At 50.2% G+C, this 23,485-nt stretch overlaps 1 protein-coding gene across 6 annotated transcripts in view; it reads left to right on the plus strand.

The window, feature by feature from the left end:
* Positions 1 to 23,485, plus strand: part of DPP6 (dipeptidyl peptidase like 6) — a 945,711-nt gene that overhangs the window by 440,796 nt on the left and 481,430 nt on the right. The window contains exon 1 of one of the 6 annotated variants that reach the window (XM_043590486.1): positions 14,400 to 14,774. The exons of the other annotated variants lie outside the window; for them this stretch is intronic. Coding sequence (XP_043446421.1) covers positions 14,718 to 14,774 — 57 coding nt within the window. The 5' untranslated portion in view covers positions 14,400 to 14,717. Of the gene's footprint in view, positions 1 to 14,399; positions 14,775 to 23,485 lie in introns of those variants that run through there. 6 annotated transcript variants of the gene reach the window in all.

Here is a 23,485-nt window from a genome sequence, read left to right on the forward strand (position 1 = left end):
CTGTAGCCAAATTCACTCACAGAAAACGGATCACATCTTAATTGGTCAACATGTTCTTTCAGTTCTGCCCTGAGAAGCAACTTTAATTTTATTTTCTCGCCCCCATCACTTTACATCAGGCGCTTCTTACGTTTCGCTTGAGTGCTCCAAAAGCTTCCTAGCCTGGAGTCTCCATCCTAGGTCATTTTCCACATTCTGAAAAGAAACCTTTCTAACTGTAAATCTGCTCAGGACATCTTATCACCAAAGTTTTTTTTTCAGTTGTCTGCAGGGGGAGTCTGGACCCTTGGTGAACGGGACCCTTCCCGCTCCGTGACTCTCACACATGCTGCACGCCAGCACACTGGACTGCTTACAACCCATCAAGAGACATTTTTGTGCGTCACTACCCTTCCTCCATGCCAGGTCTTTGTCACCAGCCCAGTCTTCTTACAAAATCCTTTCTAGAACCACAGATCCCCTGCTCCTGCCAGACACCCTTGCCTCCATGTCCATCTGGATATTCTGTTGGTCTCTCTGTCTTCCATGAGCCTCAGAGTCCTTCAAAGCCAGGGGTTGTGATTTCTTTTCCCCCAGTGTCTACACCGGACCTAGCATATAGTGATGCGCAATAAATGTCTGGGAATTAAGTGAGAGACAAAAAAAAAAAAAAAAAAAAAATGGTGCCCAACCAGGGATCTAGTAACAATTTCTTGTTTTTTCCCCCATATGTTTATTTACTCATTTTGAGAGAGACAGAGAGACAGAGAGTACAAGCAGGGGTGGGGCAGAGAGAGGGAGAGAGGGAGAGAGAGAATCCCAAGCAGGCTCTGAGCCATCAGCACAGAGCCCAATGTGGGGCTCGATCTCAAAACTGTGCAGTCGTGACCTGAGCCGAAACCAAGAGTCAGATGGTCAACCAGCTGAGCCTCCCAGGCGCCCCAACAATCTCCTGTTTTTAAGTGGAGCCAAAACTCAGCGAGTGGGAAATAGTGCTGGGCTTGAGAACCTGAACCAGTTTGCAGTCATTTCTCCCAGAGACCTCCTGTATGAGTTCCACCTCCCCCACCCCACCCCCAGAGTGATAGGATCACTGAGATGCAGACTCACCTTGGGAGCCTCGGGCGTTCATCTGTATTGGCACCTTTGACCTGCCCCTCACTGCCCCCAAACACTGGGTTGCAGAGTAGCCTGGTCTTGAGAGGAGGCCTCCGACTTTGCGTAAATTCTAAATTACGGACCAGAGCGGGGAAGTTGCCACAAACCAAGGCCATTCCAGGATCCAGCTGCTCCAGGCATAAGAGCTTGCTTTCTTCTTTCCTGTTCCCCGCTGTGCTCCACACTCGCTCATTCTTTATGCTTTCTACCTCTCCTTGGGCTAGGCATCCTAGCAGCTTCACAGCAGTTGTGTCGCTATAGCCTGGGCTCTGCCCACTCCCCATCCTCCAGCTTTGGGCTGACCCCTCACCGCTAGCAGACCCTTGATTCTTCTGAGTTCAGGTCGCTGAAATGGAGAATCGGATTGGCCTGACTCATCCCTTGCTGTGGAATTGATGGCCACAGATTGGCTGGCTGTTGACGGGATCACAGATTCAGTCCAATCACCCACGCCATGGTATTCCTGCCTCAGCCTAAGAGGGATACCCATCCAGAACCAACCTAGGGATGGACAGTGAGGTGTTCTCAACGAGAACGTAAACGCTCCATGAAAGGAGACATACTCCATCCTTCATACTCCAGTATCAGCAGATGCGTTGACCGCATCCCTTTTCAGAGGCCCGGCAAAATTCTATACACACTGGAAGACCATACTTCATCTGAGGGGCAAGGAGCATTTCTGAAAGCTGCGGAAGAGGGTAAAGGAGGAAGTAGCCCTGAATCCAAAAGTTATCGTCCTGAATTTCTTCAAGTTCCTGGTAGGGCAGGTGTGTTAATTTGATCCACTGACGGAGTATCAGTACAAAGTTCATGGAGAGACTAGGGTTGTCTTATGTCTTATATCAGCTGTATCTGTTATAGTGTGAAGGATCCCAACCATTCAAAGGATGAAAACATAATTATGATTTTGAAGCCTTGATGAAGAAAATACATCAAAATTGGGTCCTTTGTGGTCCTCCCTACAACTTTTACCGTATCCATTGTGGTTTTTTCTGCCCATTACCCTACTCAGGATGGGCTTTGAGAAATCATCAGTCATGTTGTAGGATTGGTCTTGCATCCATCTGAGATGTGACTCAAACCAGACTCCTGTCCTGTTTATGATCCTTCCAGGGACAGTCTTTCTTTGCCTGTATTCATCTGAGCGCCTTTGTAGGAGACACATTCAATCGTGGCTGCGAATTCATTTCGGGTGTGCTTTTTTCTATCGCATGAAGACCCTGTTGTGGTGTATTTTATAAATGGACGTGTTGAAAATGGGGAGTTACTGAGTGTTATATCCGCCTAGGAGCCACTCTGGCCTCAGCTTCCAAAGGCTTTCTGGAGAAGCAAGGGTGTGGTGTGTTCTCAGGAAGGAGAGAAACGTGTCGGAATGGTGCACACACACAATTTCTCTCTAGACTTTTCACGGAATTTAGAGCAGTATCTTTGTAATATTTCACCAAAGTTTCATAAAATAATGATACCCCTACGAAGAGTTCTATCTACTTGGGTTGTTTTTTTTTCTTTTTTAATTTTATTCTGCTCTATTAATGCTGGTTGACACAGGAAGTGGTAGAATAAGTTAATTTCATCTTAGGACGGCTACTGTCTTCATCTGGCCGCTTTGGGTTTTCCACCAAGGTATCTTTTCCATTTCTCATGGGGGTTGGTGGCGATCTGACTTCCCCTTCCATACCTTGTCTATGACTTCACATAGATGTTTTTATTGTTATTTGACAGTGTTAGAAGGCGGGGGAAGGACAGTAAAGTATCCCCCAGACTGGGAAGGCGCTTTGAGACTGGAAAACGAAGGAGGCCAGTCGGTAGCGTTTACGCAGAGTTTTGTTCAGGCGAACTTACTGATGGGGGGTGGGGGGGGTCCATGGTGACTGCATGCTTCCTCTCCACAAGTCCAGGTTGTGTAGAGTGAGGGCACGTGAGGAAGGGTACAGTCACTGTCGTGAGATCAGAGGGTTCACAGGCACCTGGCAGCTGACCTGTAATCACGTCTTGTGACACCACCTGTGTGTCAGGAAAAGGAAAGATGTGTTCTCTCTAACAGATCACAGGGGCCCAGAACAGGTCTCCCTCCCCCCCCATCCTGGCCTTGGTGAGCATTTCTAAGGGGCATTTGTTAACCTCCGAGGGGCCCGAACGCATGACCCCAAGAGAGGTCATCGAGTGAACATGAACAGGATGGAGGCCGGGACGGGTGGGACCTGCCAGTGCTCTCTCACACAGGCTGGGCCCTGATTCTTAAGGACTTTCACGTAGCTCTAATTTTTAGCAAAAGAGACTCTTAAAAAAGACATAATAAGGCACATGCAACCTTTTATGCCTGTCTGGTGAATTGATGAAACATATCTTCCTCGCGTGTTTCCTCTTTGATTTCTGAAATGTCAGAAGTTTTCCTCTCTTTAGTGGCCAGTGGCCCGGCTTTTCATCCTGCCTTCTTGAAAGGCGGCCGTCCGCAGGGTGGACTCCGTGGGCCCCGTGTTTGAAGTCGCACAGCTCCATCCAATGAGACGCAACTCTGGCCAAGGAGAGGGAGGCAGAGGCGCTCTGGCCGGATGTAGAACACGGGTGGGATGGGCACGGAGCCCCGACTTCTAGAAGGCTCTCCTTGCAGCTCCTGCGTCTCGGCGGCATGTGGGAGGGTTCCTCGGGCTGGTCGGTCCTTCCTGCACCCCTTCCTTGGTTTGCCCTGTGCTCCCCGGGCAGCCTCCATGCCTGGTTTCCGTCTCGTGTTTCCATCCCTCCGTTACTCCTACTGTGACCACATTGCCCCGTTAAGGCTCCACTCCGAGTGCACACGTCTGCCTACACTTCTTTGTCCGTAATGAGTTCCGGAAACGAATGACCTGGTTGTGACCTCTCTCGGTGCATCGTGCAGAGAGAGACTCTGGTCCCCCTGATTTTGGTCGAGGTGCTGCTCAGCTTTCACACACGTTCTGTCCCCAACACACTCATTATCCTGCCATCTTCTGTGTGCTGAGCACCGAGAATTCAGGGAGGAACAGACTCGACCTCCCAGAGCTCTCAGTCTGGCAATGAGACGAACCGTTTATTGAGAGCGAACTCTGTCCATTGGTTTGAGTTTATCTGATTTCATTCTGACAGCGTTCTACAAGCCACCGACTACCGTGTCCTTTTCACAGCTGGAATCTGGAAGCAGTGGCTTGCACAAAGCCAGCAAATGAACAGATGTGGGATTCACACACACAATTCTGGCCTCAAAGCCGTCCCTTAAACTGAGAGCGGAACATCACATTGCCTTGGCCCTGCCGAGGAGAAACGCACGGTGGGGCTGGGCATGCCAGGGAAGCGGACGGTGACTCTGTGAGGCAGCAAGGACTATACACAGACGTGAGACATGGAACGTGTGTGATGGGAGAGCAGTGGGGCAAAGGACAGAGTCCACGGGGAGATAGGGGGTGGCATTTGAGCCTGGCATTTAAGGAGAGGAGGGTGAGGGGTAGAGCTGGCACCCGTGCCCGGGTGGAGGACGTGGTTTCTTTGTCCTTTGTTAATGTCCTTGCTTTGATGATGCCTTCCGAGAGAAAGTACCAGGTGTCTTAGCTTGCCATTGTTGACATGTCTCTCCAATTTTATGTGGCCCACTTGAATGTCACTGACACTCATCCCCAAAGTCAACTCAGAGGTGTTTGTGCAAAGTGTTGGACAACAGGGATTTCACTGGCTCATCCTTTTCTGGAAACCTTCTGCACGGGTCTCCTAATTTATTTATTTAGTGTTGGAAATGAAGCACGAGCCCTGAAAGGTCTGGGGAGCGGGGACATTTTTTACATCAGACAAGTTCTCCCATTCCTCCCAAAGAGCCAGGCCCAGGCCAGAAGGCAGGGAGGTGAGCAGAGGTTCCGGGAAACCAGGCAGGATGTGAAACCCACACCAGGATCATCCAGGGGCCTCCTTTGGGTATCTCTTTCCTGAAACAACACTGAAGACAGTGTGCGGGCAGAAATACCTGAGTCGCCATATGTTCCCCCAGCAACACGATAGCTTGTTCCACAGCTGGCGCCAGACTAGGGCTGCGTGAACAGCCCCAGAAATTTCAGCGGGGGTCATTAGAAGCCATAAACAAGGCATCTGTCGAGCCGCCGTTGCCAAGGTCATCCTGGCACACGAGGTGCCTGAGAAGACACAGGCCGTGCTGAGCATCACCGGCCAGCGCGTGTGGTCCACCTGCCGGGTTCCAGAGCGCCCTGGCTCTGCGGCTGAGTTTAAAGCCGTGGGATGGTTCAGGGGAGGCGTGACGGGCAAGGCAACTTGAAATGAAGCTACTTTGGGATGAAACATGGAAAGTTGAAAGCAGAGTTTCCCAAACATCACACCCTGAGTGCATTGTTGAACTGAGGCTGCACCTATAAGGGTGAGGAAAGGAAGGGGCAGGGGAGGGAAGAGACGGAAAAGAAACGTGCCATCTTGGAGAAAAACAAAGCCTATAGCTTGAAAGGATTTAGAGGACAACACGGCACATAATAAGTAAATTATGTGCATTTAAAAAAAGTAAATAAATGAGAACCAGGGTGCGGACATAAATGTGAGCTGGTTTAAAAGCCCTTTCGCATGATAGTGGTTTTCGGAAACTGGATGGCCAACCTTGGAACATCTACCTGGACTCACAGCGTGGAGCCTTCCAGCTGGCAGGTAGCTTCGGGAACACGTAGTTTGGAGAGTGTGGTGCTCCTGCCCGGCGGGGAGGCTCCAGTGTGGGCTCACCCCGGGCGCGGTGATCAGAGCACATTCCGCGTGGCCTTGGCCAAACGGTCCTTCCCCTGCAGCCAGGCCCCTTACCTGTCGTTAAGGAATGAAGGCACCGTTGTGAGGGTCACATCCCATGGTACAGGTGGCCACGCAGGGTGACAGAGCATTTTTGTTTGGACTTTCTCCATCTTGTTCACAGGTGAGGGGGCTGAGAGGTGCGGAGGGAAGTTTGTGGCACGTTTTCATCCGCGGGTCAAGCAAAACCCACCCTCTTTCTCCCTTCTTCCTTCTTTTCCTTTTCTCCATGCTCCCTCCCCCCCTTTCTGCCTCCCTCCTACCCTTTCTTTTTCCCAACTGAGCTTGTCATCTACTCTCTTCCCTCCCTGCCATCAGCAAGCATTATGTGTTGTCTGATGGGCAACTTGTAGTTTGTACGTGTTTTTGCAAAACACATGTTTTGTAGGAATGCATTTTTTAGTTGTTATAAGGTTTTGGTTTATCTATACATGCATACATCTGTTTTGTGTACATCCATGTTTATGTAAATGTATACTCACACATGGATGTCTACATGTGTAAATATGGATATTTCTGACTTTTTTGCCTTAAGCACTGCATTTACCATCCACCCGTGCGACTCTGTGTACACACATTATCTTGCTTCTGATCACTGCTTAGCATTGCCTGGAGTGCATCCAGTAAATTCTACATAGCCCCTCACACAGAGTCGGACACCTCTACTCCCTGCTGCCTTTCTCCTTGTACTTCCTAAGGCAGGACCAAAAGGCATTTATCTGCTACAAGTTTCCCTCTCCTGTGAGGCCATGAAGACAGATTTCCTGACTTAGCACATAATAATTTCTCAGTAAACACAGAGCTGTTGACTTCCCAGGCAGCTGGAGACAGTGGCCTCAGTCCCCAGGAAGAGCGCTTAGCATGACCTTATCTTGTAAAGGTTTGTGATCAGCGAGGGGAGCGTCTTTTAGGGAGAAAAGAAGTGAAGATCATTCAGATATGATATGAGGTTATCACTGGACTCTTTGGACTCTGCCACCTTATTAATTTATCCAAACAAATATTTTTGAGCACTTACCGTAAGTGATGGCGGTGTGGATTTGGCAGACCACTTGAATGCTTTCAGCATTCCTCAGATGCATAGGAGCCTCCTGCTTCTGGGGCACCGAACCCTGTCCCGTGAAAGCGTCGTGCATCTGGAGAGGGTGCTGTAGGATGTGCACCGGGGGTGTGGGGGGGACAGTCGGCTCCACAAGACAGGAGGTGGGCTCTGACGGGCCGGTGGGCGGTGAGCTGAGGCCAACAGTGAAACACGTTAGGCTTCTCCTATCATCTTTCCTTTCTGGGGGTTGTGGAGCTGGTCTGCTTTGATCCTGGAAGGTTTTTTCCTGTTGAATTTGGGATTCTGAATGGATCCACATACCTTTAGTTGACGTGCAACGGAGTTACTGCGGGCCGGGGATCATACTAGCTAGTATGTAAGCAAATGGGCACAGCTGCATTCCAATAAAACTGTACTTAACGCACAGGAAGTGGGCTGCATTGGGCCCACGGGCCATAGCATGCGGGCCCTGATTTAGAGGCTCACCCATTTGCTACCTCTAGTACCCATCTTTGCTATGTCGAATGAGACAGATCTGTAAGTGTTCCTTCCTTATTTCATTGGCTGTAATTCTATGGGGACACTTAGCGCAACTATTAGGAGGAAAACAGAGAAGACAGAAGAGGAATTTGTACTGTGTTGACTTGAATTCAGAACACCTAAAGTAACAGTGACTTACCCAAGAGAGAAGTCCATTTGTCTTTCCTGTATATAAGTTTTGGAGGTAAGCAGCCAGGGACGCTACGGCTATTCCTTCTCACAAGGTCCGTGGGTCTCTGGGCGCCTTCCCAAGGGTTTATCCTACCAATGGTCTCGATCTCATGGCTCAAGACTGTGGTAAGCATTCCAGGTAGAAAGGTGGGGAAGGGAAGGAGGAGAAGAGTAAATTGAGAATATTAAGATACTACTATCTATCACTTCTACTTACGGCCTGTCACCGTTAATTTTATGTACCAATGTGCCTGGGTCATGGGACGCAGTTTTTGGTCAAACTAGGTATCGCTATGGTTTTTGTTTTCTTTCCTTTTTTTTTTTTTTTAAATTGGTTTTGTGTTTGTTTTTCTGAATGTGATTAACATTTAAAGCAGTAGACTTTGAGTAAAGCAGATTACCCTCCATGATGTGGGTGGGCCTTATCCAATCAGTTGAAGTCATTAAGAAAAAGACAGACCTCCCCCGAGGAAGAGGGAATTCTACCTCCAGATGGCCTCTGACTCAGGCTGCGCTTTCCTGGGTTTCCAGCCGTTGGCCTGTTCTGCAAATTTCAGATTTGCAAGCCCCCACATTGAGTGAGCCAATTCCTTAATACATGAATAATGTAAATATTATTTATATTACTAATTATTAATATATTAATTATATATAAATAATACAAATATATAAGTTTTATATTATATATATTATATATAAAATATAAATTTATATAAATTTATATATATATATAAACCCTACTGGTCTTTTTGTCTAGAGAAACCCAGAACCCAGTCTTTAGGAAACTTACCCACATTCTCCTTCTCCTTGGTAATGCTCAGTATTTACTTTTTATTTATTTACCTTCAAATTGCTTCTTTGGATCTCAGCCTGGCTCTCCAGGGAATCTTGCCTTTCTGCCCGTATTTTTTATTTTCAGGGAACTGTACGTTAGAAGTAGCTTCTCTTGCAGATGGTTAATGCTGCAAAGTTCAGAATCTTCCCAGATTCTAAAGACATCCTGATCCCTACCTTACAGCAGCGTGTAGGCCAGTGCGTCTGTTCCAGTGGGTGGGTTTGCCGTCCACACATAGTAGAGGCTCGGTAAAGCCTTGCAGATCCGATGTTCTTGACGCAAAGCTGGTGTGGCTGATGGGCTCTGGGCCAAGGCGAGCGGAAATCCGAGGAGCGGGAGATCACACCAAGCTGCAGGGGATCCGGGTCTGCGAGTCTGCAAACAAACTTAAGTAGCCGAGCCTGTGCCGGCGCCCCAGCCGGACACACCCGGGGCGGGGAGAGGAGGAGGCGAAATCGGCGTGCGCCCGCGTGAAGCAGCCTCTCTCCAGATGCACCTGCAAAGGGCTGATCGGGCTCGGGTCCGTTCGGTGAGGCTGATTGCAGACACGAGAGATTTCCAACAGCTCCGGGCAGCAGGGTGGGTGGGCACGGAGGGAGTAACGCGGCAGGACCGGCAGCTGGTCCCCCATTGGCTGCCAGGCCTGGCGTGTGTTCCGCCAGTCTCCAGGGAAGAGTCGGCTTGGCCGAGAACAGGCGCCGGCCTAGTCCTGGCTGGGTGCAGCCTGACCTCCCAAAGCCCGAGATGCTCCTCGTAAGCTCTTGCGTGGCTTGAAGTGGGATCTTTCTCGACACCAAAGCAGGGGGGAGTCGCCCGGAGTAAGGCCTTAGCAAGACCCATTTAGCGACTCAGCAGGAGCTGGGGCGATCAGAAGCCTTCCTCTCCTTTGGAGAGCTTCGGGAAGCCGCTCCTGCCCGAGCGCTCGGCAGGTGTTTGAAGAGGCGCGGGGAGCGTGTGCGCGTGCACGCGGTATGCATGCGCAGCCACGGGCTTTGATCGAACAGAACTGGATCTAAATGCCAACCCTGCCACGTACTGCTGCCTACATGATTTGGGAGGAACGTAGTAATCATTTGAAGCCTCCATTTCCTCATACGTAAAAAGGGAGCTAATAGTGTTACAATCGTGTCCCCCTCCATCCGTGTGTTCAACCCTAACAGGCAGGACCTCAGAACGTGTTTGGAGGTGGGGTCTTTGAAGAGGTGAGCAAGGTACAGTGGGGTCACTGGGTGGGCCTGAAGCCAATCTGACTCGTGTCCTTATAGGAAGAGGAGATTTGGACACAGACACACACACACAGAGGGACCACGTGAGGGCACGGGCCAAAGGGCCATCTATAAGCCAAGGAGGGAGGCCTCAGGAGGAACCAATGCCTTGATCTTGGACTTCTGGCTTCCAGAAATGAGAGAATAAATCTCTGCTGTGGAAGCCCTCCATCCATCGTGCTCTGTTGTGGTCCTAGCAAACTAAAGCAGAGATTTTTTTAAGGGTTAATGAAGATAATATATATATATTTATATAAAATCCACAGGGTCATTCCTGGCACATAGACTATTTACATATTTTTTTTTTACATTTATTTATTTTTGCGAGACAGGGAGAGACAGAGCACAAGCAGAGGAGGGGCTCAGAGAGAGGGAGACACAGAATCCGAAGCAGGCTCCAGGCTCCGAGCTGCCTGCACAGAGCCCGACGCGGGGCTTGAACCCACGGACCATGATCATGACCTGAGCCGAAGTCGGACGCCCAACCCACTGAGCCACCCAGGCGCCCCTAGACTATTTAAACGTTTTCAATAGTCTATTAGGCATTCAAGGCAGTGCAGTATGGGGGTCCCGAACCTGAACTGCCGAGGTTCACATTCTGGCTTGGTTCCTTGCTCTCTGGGTAACCGTGGGTTTCAGATTTCAATTCTCGAAATATCAATTTCCTTTTATAAAGTAGGGGAAGCAGGGGTTCCCCTGCTTGGGGGACATACCGTGTTGAGCACAGTACCACATGCTGCTGTCATTGTTAGCGGGGGCAGGTAAGCACTGTCCCCTTGCTGAGTATGTGTGACCTCAAGTAAACCTTCATCGAGGAAAGCACAGGGAAGGAGTGTGGAGGATGCGGTTTTGGGGGGCGCCCCTGTTCCTGCTTGAGTCACCCTGACTCTTCTCCGAGGTGTCCTTTCCACAGTCTCTAGAATTTGGGAGCCATGGTATTTATTCCTGGCGCTTTCCAGAAATGTGTCTGTAAATTCCTTTTGTTGAGGGGTGGGGTCTGCACCCCCTCCCCCGGTATTCGCTGGTTGATAGCTTTCTCTCTGATGGAGCAGTTTATTTTAATTTATTTTTTAATATTTTTAATGGTTATTTATTTTTGAGAGAGAGACAGAGCATGAGCAGGGGAGGGGCAGAGAGAGAGGGAGACACAGAATTGGAAGCAGGACCCAGGCTCCGAGCTGTCAGCACAGAGCCAGACGCGGGGCTCGAGCTCACGAACCGTGAGATCATGACTTGAGCAGAAGCTGGATGCTTAACCGATGGACCCACCCAGGCGCCCCTCTGAGGGAGGAGTTCAGAAGGCAGCGCTGATAATGCCCAGGAGAATCTGGTTGGATTCCCCCCGGAGATGGCTCCCCAGATCTGGAGTGAGACGCACCCACTTGCAGCTGAAGGATTAATGTGGGCACCACGGTGCTTGTGCCCCGGAGGGATAATGATGAATGTTTAAATGGTGATAAAATGCAGCCCTTCCTCTCTGGTTTTAAGATTGCTCTTGTGGTAAGAACATTTAACATGAGATCGACTCCTAACAGACTGAGTGAGCCGTGCAGCGTTGTCCTCTACGGGCCCGATGTCGTATGCTCCTCTCCGGAACTTCTCCGTCGCCCCTAACAGACGTTTCATCCGCATCCGCTCCTGTTTCCTTGCCTTGGGCCTGGCCATCACCATCCTCTCCTCTGCTCCCAGGAGTTGGACCGTTTGGCATCTCCTCTAAGTGGGATCACGCAGTATTTCTCCTGCGTGGCTCACTCAAGAGGAAGGCCGTCCAGGTTCATCCGTGTTGTCGCGTTTGCTTGGCGGGAGAACCCGACCTTTCTCTTTTAAAAGCAGTCAAGTCGAGTGTGCAGAAAAGTCAGCCACCTGGGGGACATGGCGCCAGAAAATCCACGGAAAGGGTCTGAGTGGCACAGCCTGGCCTGGCCTGGCCGTCGACTGGTGATTCTCAGACTTTTCTACCCTGTGGCTCCTGAGAACAGGGGTGATGAACGGGGGGTCGTGGTGGGTGGGAGGGCTGGCCAGGCGAGCGCTCACGTGACCTCACGATCTGAAGTCAGCAGGAGACCCCTTTCGGGGATCAGGTATAATCCCGCAAACGTGGGGGAACTGTCGTTACAGCCACATTCATTTTAGATGTAGGGTAATACGGAAGGTCTTGGCTGAGAAGTGCAAAGGAAACACCCGAGGGGCCTCCCGCCCTTCCCTACCACCAGCACCCAGCACCCCGGGCTACCATCTGTCCTGCTGGTGGTCCTGGCCTGCCGGGGTTAGCCACAGCTCCTCTCAGATGCTGGGGTAGGATTTGAGCCCCCTCAGGAGTTTCATTCGGGAGGAAACAGGAGGACAGACCAGCCCTGAGGTACTCGGGAATAAGACCGAGATAGTGCCCGGGGTATTTTGCAGCCGAGGCCGCCGTGGTCCAGGCCTGGCCAGTCGCTTCCCTTGCCCCCGAGTCCCCCGGGTCCCTGTGGTCCAGGCACGTGGCGGGTAACGTGGGTAGCGGCTGCTCGCCTCACTGTTCAGCCCTTCTTCCTGGGTCTTCGCGGCTGGGGTCCCAAGGGCGGGTTTGCAGTGACTCCCTGAGGCCTAGGGGTGTGACTGCGCGGGGCCATCCACGGATGAGCCTGGGGCCGTATGAAGGTCCCCCTGAGAGTCTGCGTGGCTTGGCACAATCCTCGCGGCCGGGAGTGGTAGTAACTCGCGTGCAGACCCCCGGTTGTGGGGCCACACAGAGGAGGACGCCACGGATCCACAACTTTGCTGTTCCCACCCTGGAGACACCCTGTCCCGTGGGGAGGCCTGGACCAAAAGCAACACACACTAACCAGACCCTTATTGTGTGACGAGCAGTTTACGTGGGGTTTTCCTTTTTTTTTTTTTTTTTTTTTTAATTTATTCTCGGACAAACCATGCAAACTGCAGCTGCCTAGCTCGATGTCTTAGAATCGATGCCAAGCAAACACTTCCCCCAGAACGAAGTTCAGGCTGTGGCAGAGGTGGCCAGGCAACTCCGCCGTGATCTAGATTCATCCGTCATCTGTGAAGAAGGACCCAGTGCATCGGATCTTGCAAGCGTGTTTGCTTTTGGAAAATGACTGGTGGTCAGGGGCACCGGGAAGGACCTGAACAAGGGAAAGTCTGACATTTTACAGCTTTTCAAGGGAAACGGATCTACTCTGCCTTTCTCTCCGGAAGGAAGGATGCGCGCCCAGCCAGAAGGACTTTCTTCTTGGGCGTGTTTGTTGGTGCCGCCTGGAGGGGTGGCTTCCCCGTGCCATGGGGGCCTGCGGCAGCCTGAAGCTAGGAGTTAGGGAAGTGTTCACAGAGGGCACTGTTCACACACACAAGGGCAGCAGAAGGCCCCCGTGCACCGAGTTGGTCTGTGTTTCTGGAAGGCCAGGAGGCACTCCCCCCTGCAAACTAGTGGCTAATCAAGCTTTACTCAGAGCTCGTCAGCTCTGCACACCTTGTGTCTCTCCTCTCCCAGCCGACTCGTCCCTCCCCTCCCCTCCCCGGGGGTAGGGGTCAGGGGGCTGCAGCAGCAGGACCCACAGTCAGTGCTCCTAGAAACCAGGCAGGGCCAACACCATGGCCATCTCTGTCCTGCCTTCTCCTTGAGCTCAGGACTCAGCAGGGAGCCTTGCTCCTGTAAGGTCACCCCAGATGCTTTTTTTCCTTTTTTTTTTTTTTTTTTTCTTTTAACTGACAGACACCCTTGAGGTTCTGGTTGATTTTCAAAGAGAAACAGGAGACCAAGTAAAAAGGAGAAACCTAGGAAGTTTTCTGTGAAGGAAAATGAAGTCCCCCATTTCCACATGTAGCATTCTAGCAGAACCCACTGGGCAAACAGAAAAGATGCCACTCCTTGGAGCCCACTGCCCATCTGCCTCCTCAAACGCGCCGGGCACTTGGCGCAAAGGAGACACAAAGACCTTCTCCCTCGTGCCCCCTCCGTGCCCCCCCTCCCCCGTCAGGGTGTGACCTGCCTGTCTGGGAGCACTGCTGTGGGGCACAGGCTCGGCCACCCCCAGGCCTGGCAGTGAGCGCCGTGACAGTGCCCGGGGCCAGGGCACCGCGCCCCCGCCTGGGTCCCCCTCCCCAGCCCCTTCTAACCACCCTGACGCCCCTTTACCCCTGGGGCCCCCTCTCCAGTTTCCTTGCCCCTCTCCTCCCGGGCCCCCCCCTCCTCACCCCCTAAGCTCCCTCTCCAGTCTACTCGCCCCGCTCCTCCCGGGGCTCTCTTCCTCCCTCCCCCACCCTGCGCCCCCTCCCCAGTCTCCCTCTCCTCCCCAGAGCTCCCTTCTTCCCTCCCCCCACCGCGCCCCCCCCCCCCCCCCAGCTCTCTCCCCGGCGCCCCTCCCCACCCCTGACGCCCCCTCTCCAATCTACTCACCCGGCTCCTCCCCGGGCTCCCCTCCTCCCTCCCCGCGCCCCCCTCCCCAGTCTCCCCCTTCCTCCCCGGGAGCCCCCTCCTCCGGGCGCTCTCGGTCCCGGCCCCCTCCCCGCCCCCAGGCCCCCTCCCCGCCCCCAGGCCCCCTCCCCAGCCGAGCCGTGGCGGAGCATGCGCCATGCGCCGCAGGAGGCGGGAGGCGGGCGGGAGCAGCGCGCATCACTCGGGTCCCCTTCCTGCACCGCGCCGCCACTTGCCGGTTGCTAAGCAGTTACCATTGTTTCTGTGGCGATTGCGGAGGCTGTTGCTAATTGGAGAAGCCCCGCTGAGCCGCAGCATCTCCCCTGTTCGGATCCGCTCTCTGCTCCTTGCATTTAAAGAGAAAACTAGGCTGGTCTACCCACTCGCCCTCCCCCACCCGCCCCAAAATAGCCGTGTGGTTTCGGAAGCATGGACTAAATCACACCCCTCCCCGCCGATTGGACTCTGGTGGCTCGGAGCTCGCCGTCAGATCGCACCTGCCCCTGTGCCGGTGTGCGCCCTGGACGGGGGACCATGACTACAGCCAAGGAGACCAATGCTTCAGGGAAATCCGTGCAGCAGCAGGAACAGGTAATGCTGCTTTCTGGAGTGTGCGTGCGCGGGAGGGGGGGAACCTGTGCTTCTTGAATGAGCTTATATTGGAGATGACCGCCCTCACCTGAGCAAGAGGCTGGAGGTGAAGCCAGCGCCGAGTGAGCCTTGCTGGGGTCTGCCTCCCCGGCTCCTGAGTGCTATTTTTGAAAGATCCCCGGGTCTATCAATAATGCACAGCCACAGGGAGCAAGCATCTGGCGGCTTAAACTTGATGCCCGGGGACCTTTGGACAAAGGCCTGTCTCCTGCACAGCTGCCTAATTATGCATTTGTCAGTGGTCACTACTTTGTAATGGGGGGGGGGGGGTGGATGGAGGTGAGACCCCCCCCCCCCTCAAATTTCAGTGTATTCTGACCCTCCAGCAGGACTTTGGTTTGGTTCTATCACAAGTCAAAAGAGGACAGAGGAGCTCGGTTTAAAGGACTTTTCTTTTGAGACCCGTGTCCCTTTTCCTCCTTAAGTATTTCTTGAAGGAGTGAGCAGATTGCTGTTCATCCTGGGCATGTAGAGAGTGCAGCCTGTGCCCGCTAGGGAAGCTGAAGGATGCCCAGCTGGGACTGAGTGGGACCCCCAGGTGAGAAGGAGCAGGGCTCCCAGTGCTGGCCAAGGATGGCCAGGAATGCACTGGTGTCCCCATATGGCAGAGGATGGCCACTCCCCCTGCCCTGAAGAGGCTCGCCATCTGCAGAGGCTCCGGGTCTCCGGAGTAAAGGGGAACCTGCACGCTGTGTCTTGCCACTCATGTAGATATTGCAACTCCCTTCTCGAAGATCGTGAGGGCTCTTATCTTTTAATCACTGCTTAGTTCTCCTCAGGCAGATCATTAAAATAGATCCTGGGAGACACCAGTAGATTCACAGAGCAGTTTGCTCAAGCTTGGTAAGTCAACAGCATAAGCTGATTTCCCATATTTATTTTAGGGGTGTTGTTAGCTGCTGCTTGCTAGGATTGGGGCCAAGGAAGGAGACCCCACTAGAGTTCAGGAAAGCAGAGAGCCTCTTTGGGGACAGTGTGTGATAGTCTCATCATGGACTATTCAGAGGCGGTATGGAGATAACTTCGGATCTGTATTTTTAGGGTCGTTTCCTCAAAACCCATGTTTTGATTAAAAAAAAAAAAGAGACCACCTCAGTAGTGGTATCATCATCATTACCGTCATCTGGAGAACTTAAACACAATTTTATTTCTTCTGGGAAGAAGACTGTGTAAATCCCGAAGTGTAAGAATCACGTTCGGTGGGAGAGCTCCTGTGAAGGTTAATGATCACTGTAGCATGAACGCCAGGAGGTTGACACCAACCCAACCAACCCCTCCTCCTTTTGAGTCATTCTACACAATACTTGTCCCAGAAAGAAGTCTGTCCACCCTCAATTAGCATCCCGTGACTAACTGGGCTTCCTTTGATTACGGCGTTCCTCACTAGGCATAAACCAAATGTGCCCTGGGCGTGCAGGCTCCAGAGAGGACTTGGGTCGCCTTTCTGACCATGGGACTGTGGTAATAATTATGGAGAAAGCACATTGCTCCTAGGGCTGAGCCCAAAGGCGGGCTCTCAGAAACCCTGTTCGTGTTACGTGGAAGAAGGCATGTGCGCCTGTACAATGTCACTCTCATTTTCCCTAATACCTCCACATGTCGGGAGAGTGGAAATAGTTAATTGGGGTGCGGGTTTTGGAGGGTGGGCAAGGTCTTGTTTGATTTTGTGCCTTTTGATCATTGGAAACCCCACATCCTTGTACCTGGGGCCATGGTGGAAGCCGTGGTTGGGCAGAGTGCTGAGGACAGAGGCGGCTGTGACCGCAGGGAGCGGTCAGGAGGTCCCCCTCCATTCTCGGTGGCATCCTCTTGACCCTCAGAAGGACACAGTGCCCACCCTGTGAGGCAGAACAGATTGAGGGTCAGCGGCAGGACCAGGGTGGGAGAAGTAAGACAGGATGGAGAAAAAATCTCATGTCTAAAATTAATGCATCTTTAGGGGACGTTGGCTTAAATCTTACCAAACTGCTCAAAACACAAAGAGGTAAATAAAATCCTTAGTCATGAAGACTGTTTCCTCTTCCTCCACCGTTTGTCAATTTTTAAAAGACATTTAAACTCTATTCTGTGTGCTCAGACTGCAGAGCTCTGAATGAGTTCTCCCATTCTTTATTGAGGGGATAGCCCCATCCCCAGGTGGCTGGGGGTTAATAGGGAGGCCCGGACAGACAGACAACATTTTTTACAAGACAGAGAAAGAGAAATGGATGCTGGTTTGTGGTTTGGTTTGCTTTGGGTTTTAGGTTGGGAGTCATTTAATCGTCCTGCCAAACTTTGGGGCCCTGACACCTTACCTCTTATATTGGGAGGCATTCATCTGAGGATTTGGATTTTCTATAGCCTGATATGTATGTCCTATACTCTTTAAAATTCGGTTAGGGGCACCTGGGTGGCTCTGTCAGTTAAGCTCCTGACTTTGGTTCAGGTCACGATCTCGCAGTTCATGAGTTCGAGCCCCACGTTGGGCTACATGCTGACCGCTCAGAGCCTGGAGCCTGCGTCGGATTCTGTGTCTCCCTGTCTCTCTGCCCCTCCCCTGCTCGCACTCCGTCTTTCAAAAATAATAAACATTGAAAAATAATAATAGAATAAAATTTTGTTATTACAGTAGACTAATAGTTCTTAGACTAACAGAGGTATGGTACAGTGTCTTACCTGCCTTGGTGGTCAGAAGCCAGGCATGTGGGTGGCAGCAGGAAATGACTTTGTATGCTGAGGGTAAGTAGAAATTAATGAACGATAAATCTAGGAGGAGACATGAAACCAAATGATTTGACCTATTCATTAGAGATTGCCATTTCCCCCCTTCCTTTTTCTTGCTAAAATATGTACTAAGAATAGAGGAAAGTGTGGAGTTGTTTTTTAAGATGCTGTATAAACACATTGGAATAAAATGGAGAATAGACTTCTAGAAGACCATTTCCCTTTCTCTTCGGATATGCCAGTATTTATTTTCGAATAAAGTATTAACAGGCTAGAGGTGTTTGGAAACAAAATATTCAGAAAGCTGAATGAGCTGACTTCACCCTTTGGCTCAGAAGCCAATCAGATGGTAGAGGCTTCTCAGGAAAACCCAAAGCCACGCTGGCCAGCGTTCTGCCGTAGCACGTGCCCAGAGCGAAACCTCACAGGTGAGGCAGAGAAAGCGGAGGCTGGTTCGGCTACAATTTACTGTATTCTCTCAAACGAACTAAATCCTTCCTTAGAGAACCAAATTAAGGAATTTTTTCCCCTTAAGTAAAGGCACAAATTTATTGTAAAGCATACTGTCTTCGTTTCAAATGACTTAAAATTGAAAGGCAGTGATCAGTAATACTGCTGAGAGTAAGAAAAGACAGAAAGATTAATTCTCCATGCTTCCAGTGAACCAGGAAACAGTTTCGCAGAAAATATTGAGCAGGGGTACGTTTTTAGTGGCAGATTCGGTATCTGTGTTGTGTGTGGATATGACTGCACACACGCGTGCGCGCGCGCACACACACACACACACACACACACACACATTGCCGGCCTCACGTGCCACAAGGTCACAGGTTTGGAAAAGACCTCAGGAATGCACCCCAATATCAGGCCCACCTGTTGGGCTCAGGAATCTCACAAATAAATGAGAATATGCCTTTCCTTAAAAGATCCCCGAAACACCCCTTTTCACACGGAGATATTCTGCGTTCTCTTGGCGACTTGGATCTTTAGCTCTGTGTTAACTTGCATCACTTCTGTGTCTTCTGGAGACCTGGAAACCAGCTGTCTCATAACACTTCCTGGGTAACAGCTAGTTTTTCGTTGTTTTTCACGTTTCTCTGAGCTGTACAAGCCCATATGTATGGCCCTGATGTGTCTATTCTCCTATTAAATTAGGAGCCCCAGGACCCAGTGTTGATTGAGAGGTTAAATTATTTATCTAGACGTTTGTAATAACAATGCCACTGCTGAGAGTTTTCGGAAATGAATGAAATTTTATAAACAACACCTTCTGTGATGCGGCGTTGAAATGCACAGAGCTGGGAATTCTGTGAGAGGACAGACTTGCCCAGGGGCACACAGACAACGATGACCCAGGAGCCAGACTTCTAACATCTTCTGCCTGGTGCTCTTTGCATTGGATCCTGATGTTTATCTCAGTAGTAAAATCAGATACTGAAACGGAGGAACTGGCTTTGGCCATCACGAGAGTTAAATTTTTTATGAAACTCTGTTAAAAGAACAGTCAGTGCGAAACATCTGTAGAGAAGGTAAATCAAAAAGAAATAGTAAAAGGAAACCCAGAAAAACAAGATTCAGTTTTAGGGAGTACGAAGGTGACTTACTTCCGAGGTGGTCCTTTCACAACTCAAAAAGTGACAGTGGATGTGGCAGTCCTACTGGTGTAAGTTAAATGCTCTTCTGCTCATGCTCTAAGTCACTTAAGACACTCTGAAGAAAGAGAGAAACAGTCTGGCCGCCAGTTGGGTGGATGGGTGAAGGGGAGAACTCAGAAGTCCTCGGCATCCTAGAGGGAGTGTGTGCAGAACAGGATGTATAGGGATCTCCAGGTGGGTCCTGGCGAGGAGGGGGAGTGGCCAGGTGGGGGGTGGGGGGAAGCAGTGAAGTCTTTGTGCAGAGGAAAGAGGGCTGGTAGGTGCTCTTCTTAGAGGAGACTCAGGACTCGGGACACTGAGTCTCATCGCCAGAGAGAACAGGGTCACAAAGAAGCAGTGACTAGCTTGGAGCCATAATCTGTCGTGCTTGGGCGTCTATGGGCATTTCCCATCTCCTGAGATGCAAGTTACGTGATGTATTAAAACAAGTCAGGGGCACCTGGGTGGCTCCGTTGGTTATGCCTCTGACTGCGACTCCGGTCATGAGCTTACGGTCCATGAGTTCGAGCCCCGCGTTGGGCTGTGTGCTGACAACTCAGAGCCTGGAGCCTGTTTCGGATTCTGTGTCTCCTTGTCTCTCTGCCCCTCCCCCGCTCACACTCTGTCTCTCCAAAATGAATAAATGTTTAAAAAAATATTTTAAAAGAAGTCAATAAGCTAGTGTCACTCAAGAGGCCTAGTGAAAACCCAAACAATCCCAGATCGGCTGTATGCAAAGCCCAAATTCAAAACAAACAGAATGCAGCTGACATTTCTCTCTGAAAAAGGCTTTCCCTGGCAGTAAACACATTTTATTATGTGATACTTACATTGCATTGAACTTAGTCCCTCCCTTTCGATCCTGGAGTTACCACGGAATGCTTAGCCAAGACCTTCAAACGCTCCCTGGAGAAAATCTGGGGAATTTTGAGGGTGGGAGGTTGCTTCCCATGAACTTTCACCAGAACACCATCAGCTGCAGCATGCCTGTTGGATGCCGGTCACTGATAGTCACGAACAGTTACCATGTGTCTGTCTCAGCGGGAATTGTGGCATTATTATCCTTTATGGAGATGAGCTGTGCCTGTGTTTGGCATTAATTGATTTGGTTTCGTGATGGACATCTTTCACCCGCTCTCGTGAGAAAGGGCAGAAGGAGTCCGTTTATCCAGACTGAAAGTTCAGGGAAAGACTCAAATTTGTGGAGGAAGCGAGTCTCTATAAGTGTGTGGAGATGGACGGTTGTTTGAAGCCCTTGCTTTAAAAAGGTGTTACGTGGGGGCACCTTGGTGGCTCAGTCCGTTGAGCATCTGACTTCAGCTCAGGTCATGATCTCACGGTTTGTGGGTTCAAGCCCCACGTCGGGCTCTGTGCTGTCAGTGCAAAGCCTGCTTTGGATCCTCTGTCCCCCTCTCTCTGCTCCTCCCCCACTTGCTCGCTCTCCCTCTCTCTCTCTCTCTCTCCCAAAACTAAACATTAACAACAACAACAAAAAAAGTAAAAGGTGTTGTGTGGAGATCATGTATTCTTGGTTCAGAGGTCGTTTGGAAAGCTAAAATGTTTTTATTTCAGGTTCCAGGTCTTGTTGCCTTGTGGCCATAAGCATAGGAGTGGGAACCACATCGGTGGGGTGGGATTGAACCCTAATCCTTGGTTGGTGTCATCCTGCAGGAGGCTGACATTCTTATGTCCTTCCTGCCTTGGCTGGTGGTGTCCCTTGAAGTGGGGACATAAAGGAAAGGAGGGGGGTGGGAGGATCCAGGAAAAGTAGCCCAGGTGACGTGATCCGAACCAGATTCCGAGTCCTCCTTTTTCCTCCATCACCTTCTTCATGCCCTGTCCCGCGTGGGCCTCGACGGCTACTGGCACCTGCAACAGGCCATTATTTGCTCAGAGTTGACTCTGCTAGAACCTTCATGTGTGCCAATCCACCTGGCCCTCGCTAAACGACTGGGGCAAAACCCAGTCCCTACAAAGAGTATAAGCCTGTCCGTGCAATGTGTTACTTGCCTTGAGAGCATCCGTAACCTGAACAATGGCCACCGGTAATGAAACCCAGAGGGATTGTTAATGGTTGAAATTTTGGGCCCAAAGTTATAGGACAGCCAATGGAACAACAGCAAAAACAAAACAAATACACTGTTTACTCATAGTCATTAATGACAAATTAAGTAGCGGTCATGGGGAAGACAGTCTTGACACCCTTGGAATTACTGATAGGTTACACACATACCTGCAAGTACCTGTTCTCACTGCATTTATATAAGAGCTGGCCTTGTATCAGGCAAGTCCCAAGTAACAATCCCTGTTGCTGCTTCTGGCTTCCGATTCTAGGAGGATTTTGTGGCATTGGAGTAGAAAGAAATGTGCAGCAGTCCCTTCTTAGGACAAATTGCCATCATCGCAGACTGCAGTTGGTAGGGGCCCCCATCCCTGTTGAAACAGTGGTGGCTGGGACACCATAGGACCCAGAGTGCAGTCCCCCACCGATGGCTTTGCAGAGCACATTAGTGATAGAATCAAGTCTTGATAATAGAATTTCCCATGACAATTTATATATTGTCCCCTTACTCGTATCTGATCAGTGTTTTAGGAGATTTAACGTCCCCTGCCAGAACTCAAGAAAAACTGCTTCCCTACATCTGAAACTGCTGGAAACTGTGAGCATCATCTCCAGCTGCTAAGTTGTTAATTTGGAACACAGGCTTCTAAAAACTGTCTGTGGGCGCGGCCGGGTGTGTGGATGGGGGAGACCGACCAGAAGGCACCGACAGAATCTGCTGAATAAAATGGGGAAACTGGTGGTTGGGAGGGGGTGCTCTTTCAAAACATTTTAAAAGGTCAAAGTCTGTTTTCCAACTTGCTGCTAGGATTCTTGTTGAATGTAATGGGGATTCATGGTCTGGGAACGATAGATTCAACCCTTTAAATAGGTTACCCACAGCAAGATGAACATCACAAGCAGGAATGTGAAACATTTTCTCTGTAGAGATTAATATTCAGCAGAGATCCCCTTGTGTGGTGGTGACGTATGTTTTAAAATTAATGAAAGGATGTACTTCTATATTTTGAAGAGGCAACTTTTATTCTCCGCGGTAGAACATTTGAGGGGTTGTTACAGTGTTCACTCAGGGGATGCTAGAATTATGACACTCCTCACCTATCCTAAATCAGGTCTCTGGATGGGAGAGGGCAGGATACTTATTTTCAAATGTTAATAGCCCATCTTATACCCCATCCCCTTATTAGACAGATGTTGGATCAGAGGAAGATTTTTCTTTTGATGAATGGGTGATACGGAAGAGGGGAGGCCAGGGGAGAACAGGGAGCCAGCTGGGATGGCTGAAGGTTGGGACAGCAGAGGGGTTCCCGGGACCCGTGGGAGCCTGGAGATGATTCTGGAAAGCAGGAAACACTTATAGGCAAGGGTTTCAGAGCATGATGGCATGGAAAGTACTACAGTGGAAAGCAGCAGAGGATGAGTGAAATTCTGGAAGAAAGGAGAGAAATCTGAACTTACAACAGATTTCTCCTTAAAAGAACAGGATTTGGGGCATATAGGAAACCGGAAGAATGGCTTGGACATAAAAATTATACATTGTGAGTGTCATTACTTAATCTGGGTGTGCCCTGATGGACTAAAAAGGGTACTGGAAGCTTCTGGTTTTCAAAGAGTTTAAAAGGGTTTGGGATGTCCCGGGTAAAATTCAAGTTTACTTAGAAGCAACAGGTACTTTAAGGCATTAAGGCACACATACACATAATAGGTAGTAACATGTGTGTATATAAATGTGGTATTTCTTGACGTAGCCTGAGAAATTCTTGAAAAGACTTGAGACAGTTAGAATACTTGGCTCTGATCATTGAAAAGCAAAATAAACACTCCATCCCCCCCCCAAATCCACATCATATAGGGTACACAGGTAAAGAATGATATTAATAAGAGAACTTTGTAGACAAAAGACTGTTCTATCATTAAAAATAAGAAAGCCTTAATGCCTCAAATTTTTCTCAATGCATTTTATCGACTACCTGCTCCTTAGGAGGGTGGAGTGGGCACCTTCCCTCCTTGCCAAAAGCTCTCTTTTTCTGGAAAGTGGGAGAACAGTGTGCTTTGGTGTAGATGCCCCTGACTCTTACCTAGCTCTTCCTCCTGCTAGATGAAGGACCTTGATCACATCTGGGTGATGCCACATCTGGGGATAATGCCCATGACACTGGTGCTTTGAAGAAAACATTCAAGTACAAAGTACTATTCTTGGCATGGAGATTTCAAACCACTCTTTAGTGAGTACTTAACCACGTGTGTTCACA

Source organism: Prionailurus bengalensis, chromosome A2 (genome assembly GCF_016509475.1).
Source record: "Prionailurus bengalensis isolate Pbe53 chromosome A2, Fcat_Pben_1.1_paternal_pri, whole genome shotgun sequence".
Classification (NCBI taxonomy): domain Eukaryota; kingdom Metazoa; phylum Chordata; class Mammalia; order Carnivora; family Felidae; genus Prionailurus; species Prionailurus bengalensis.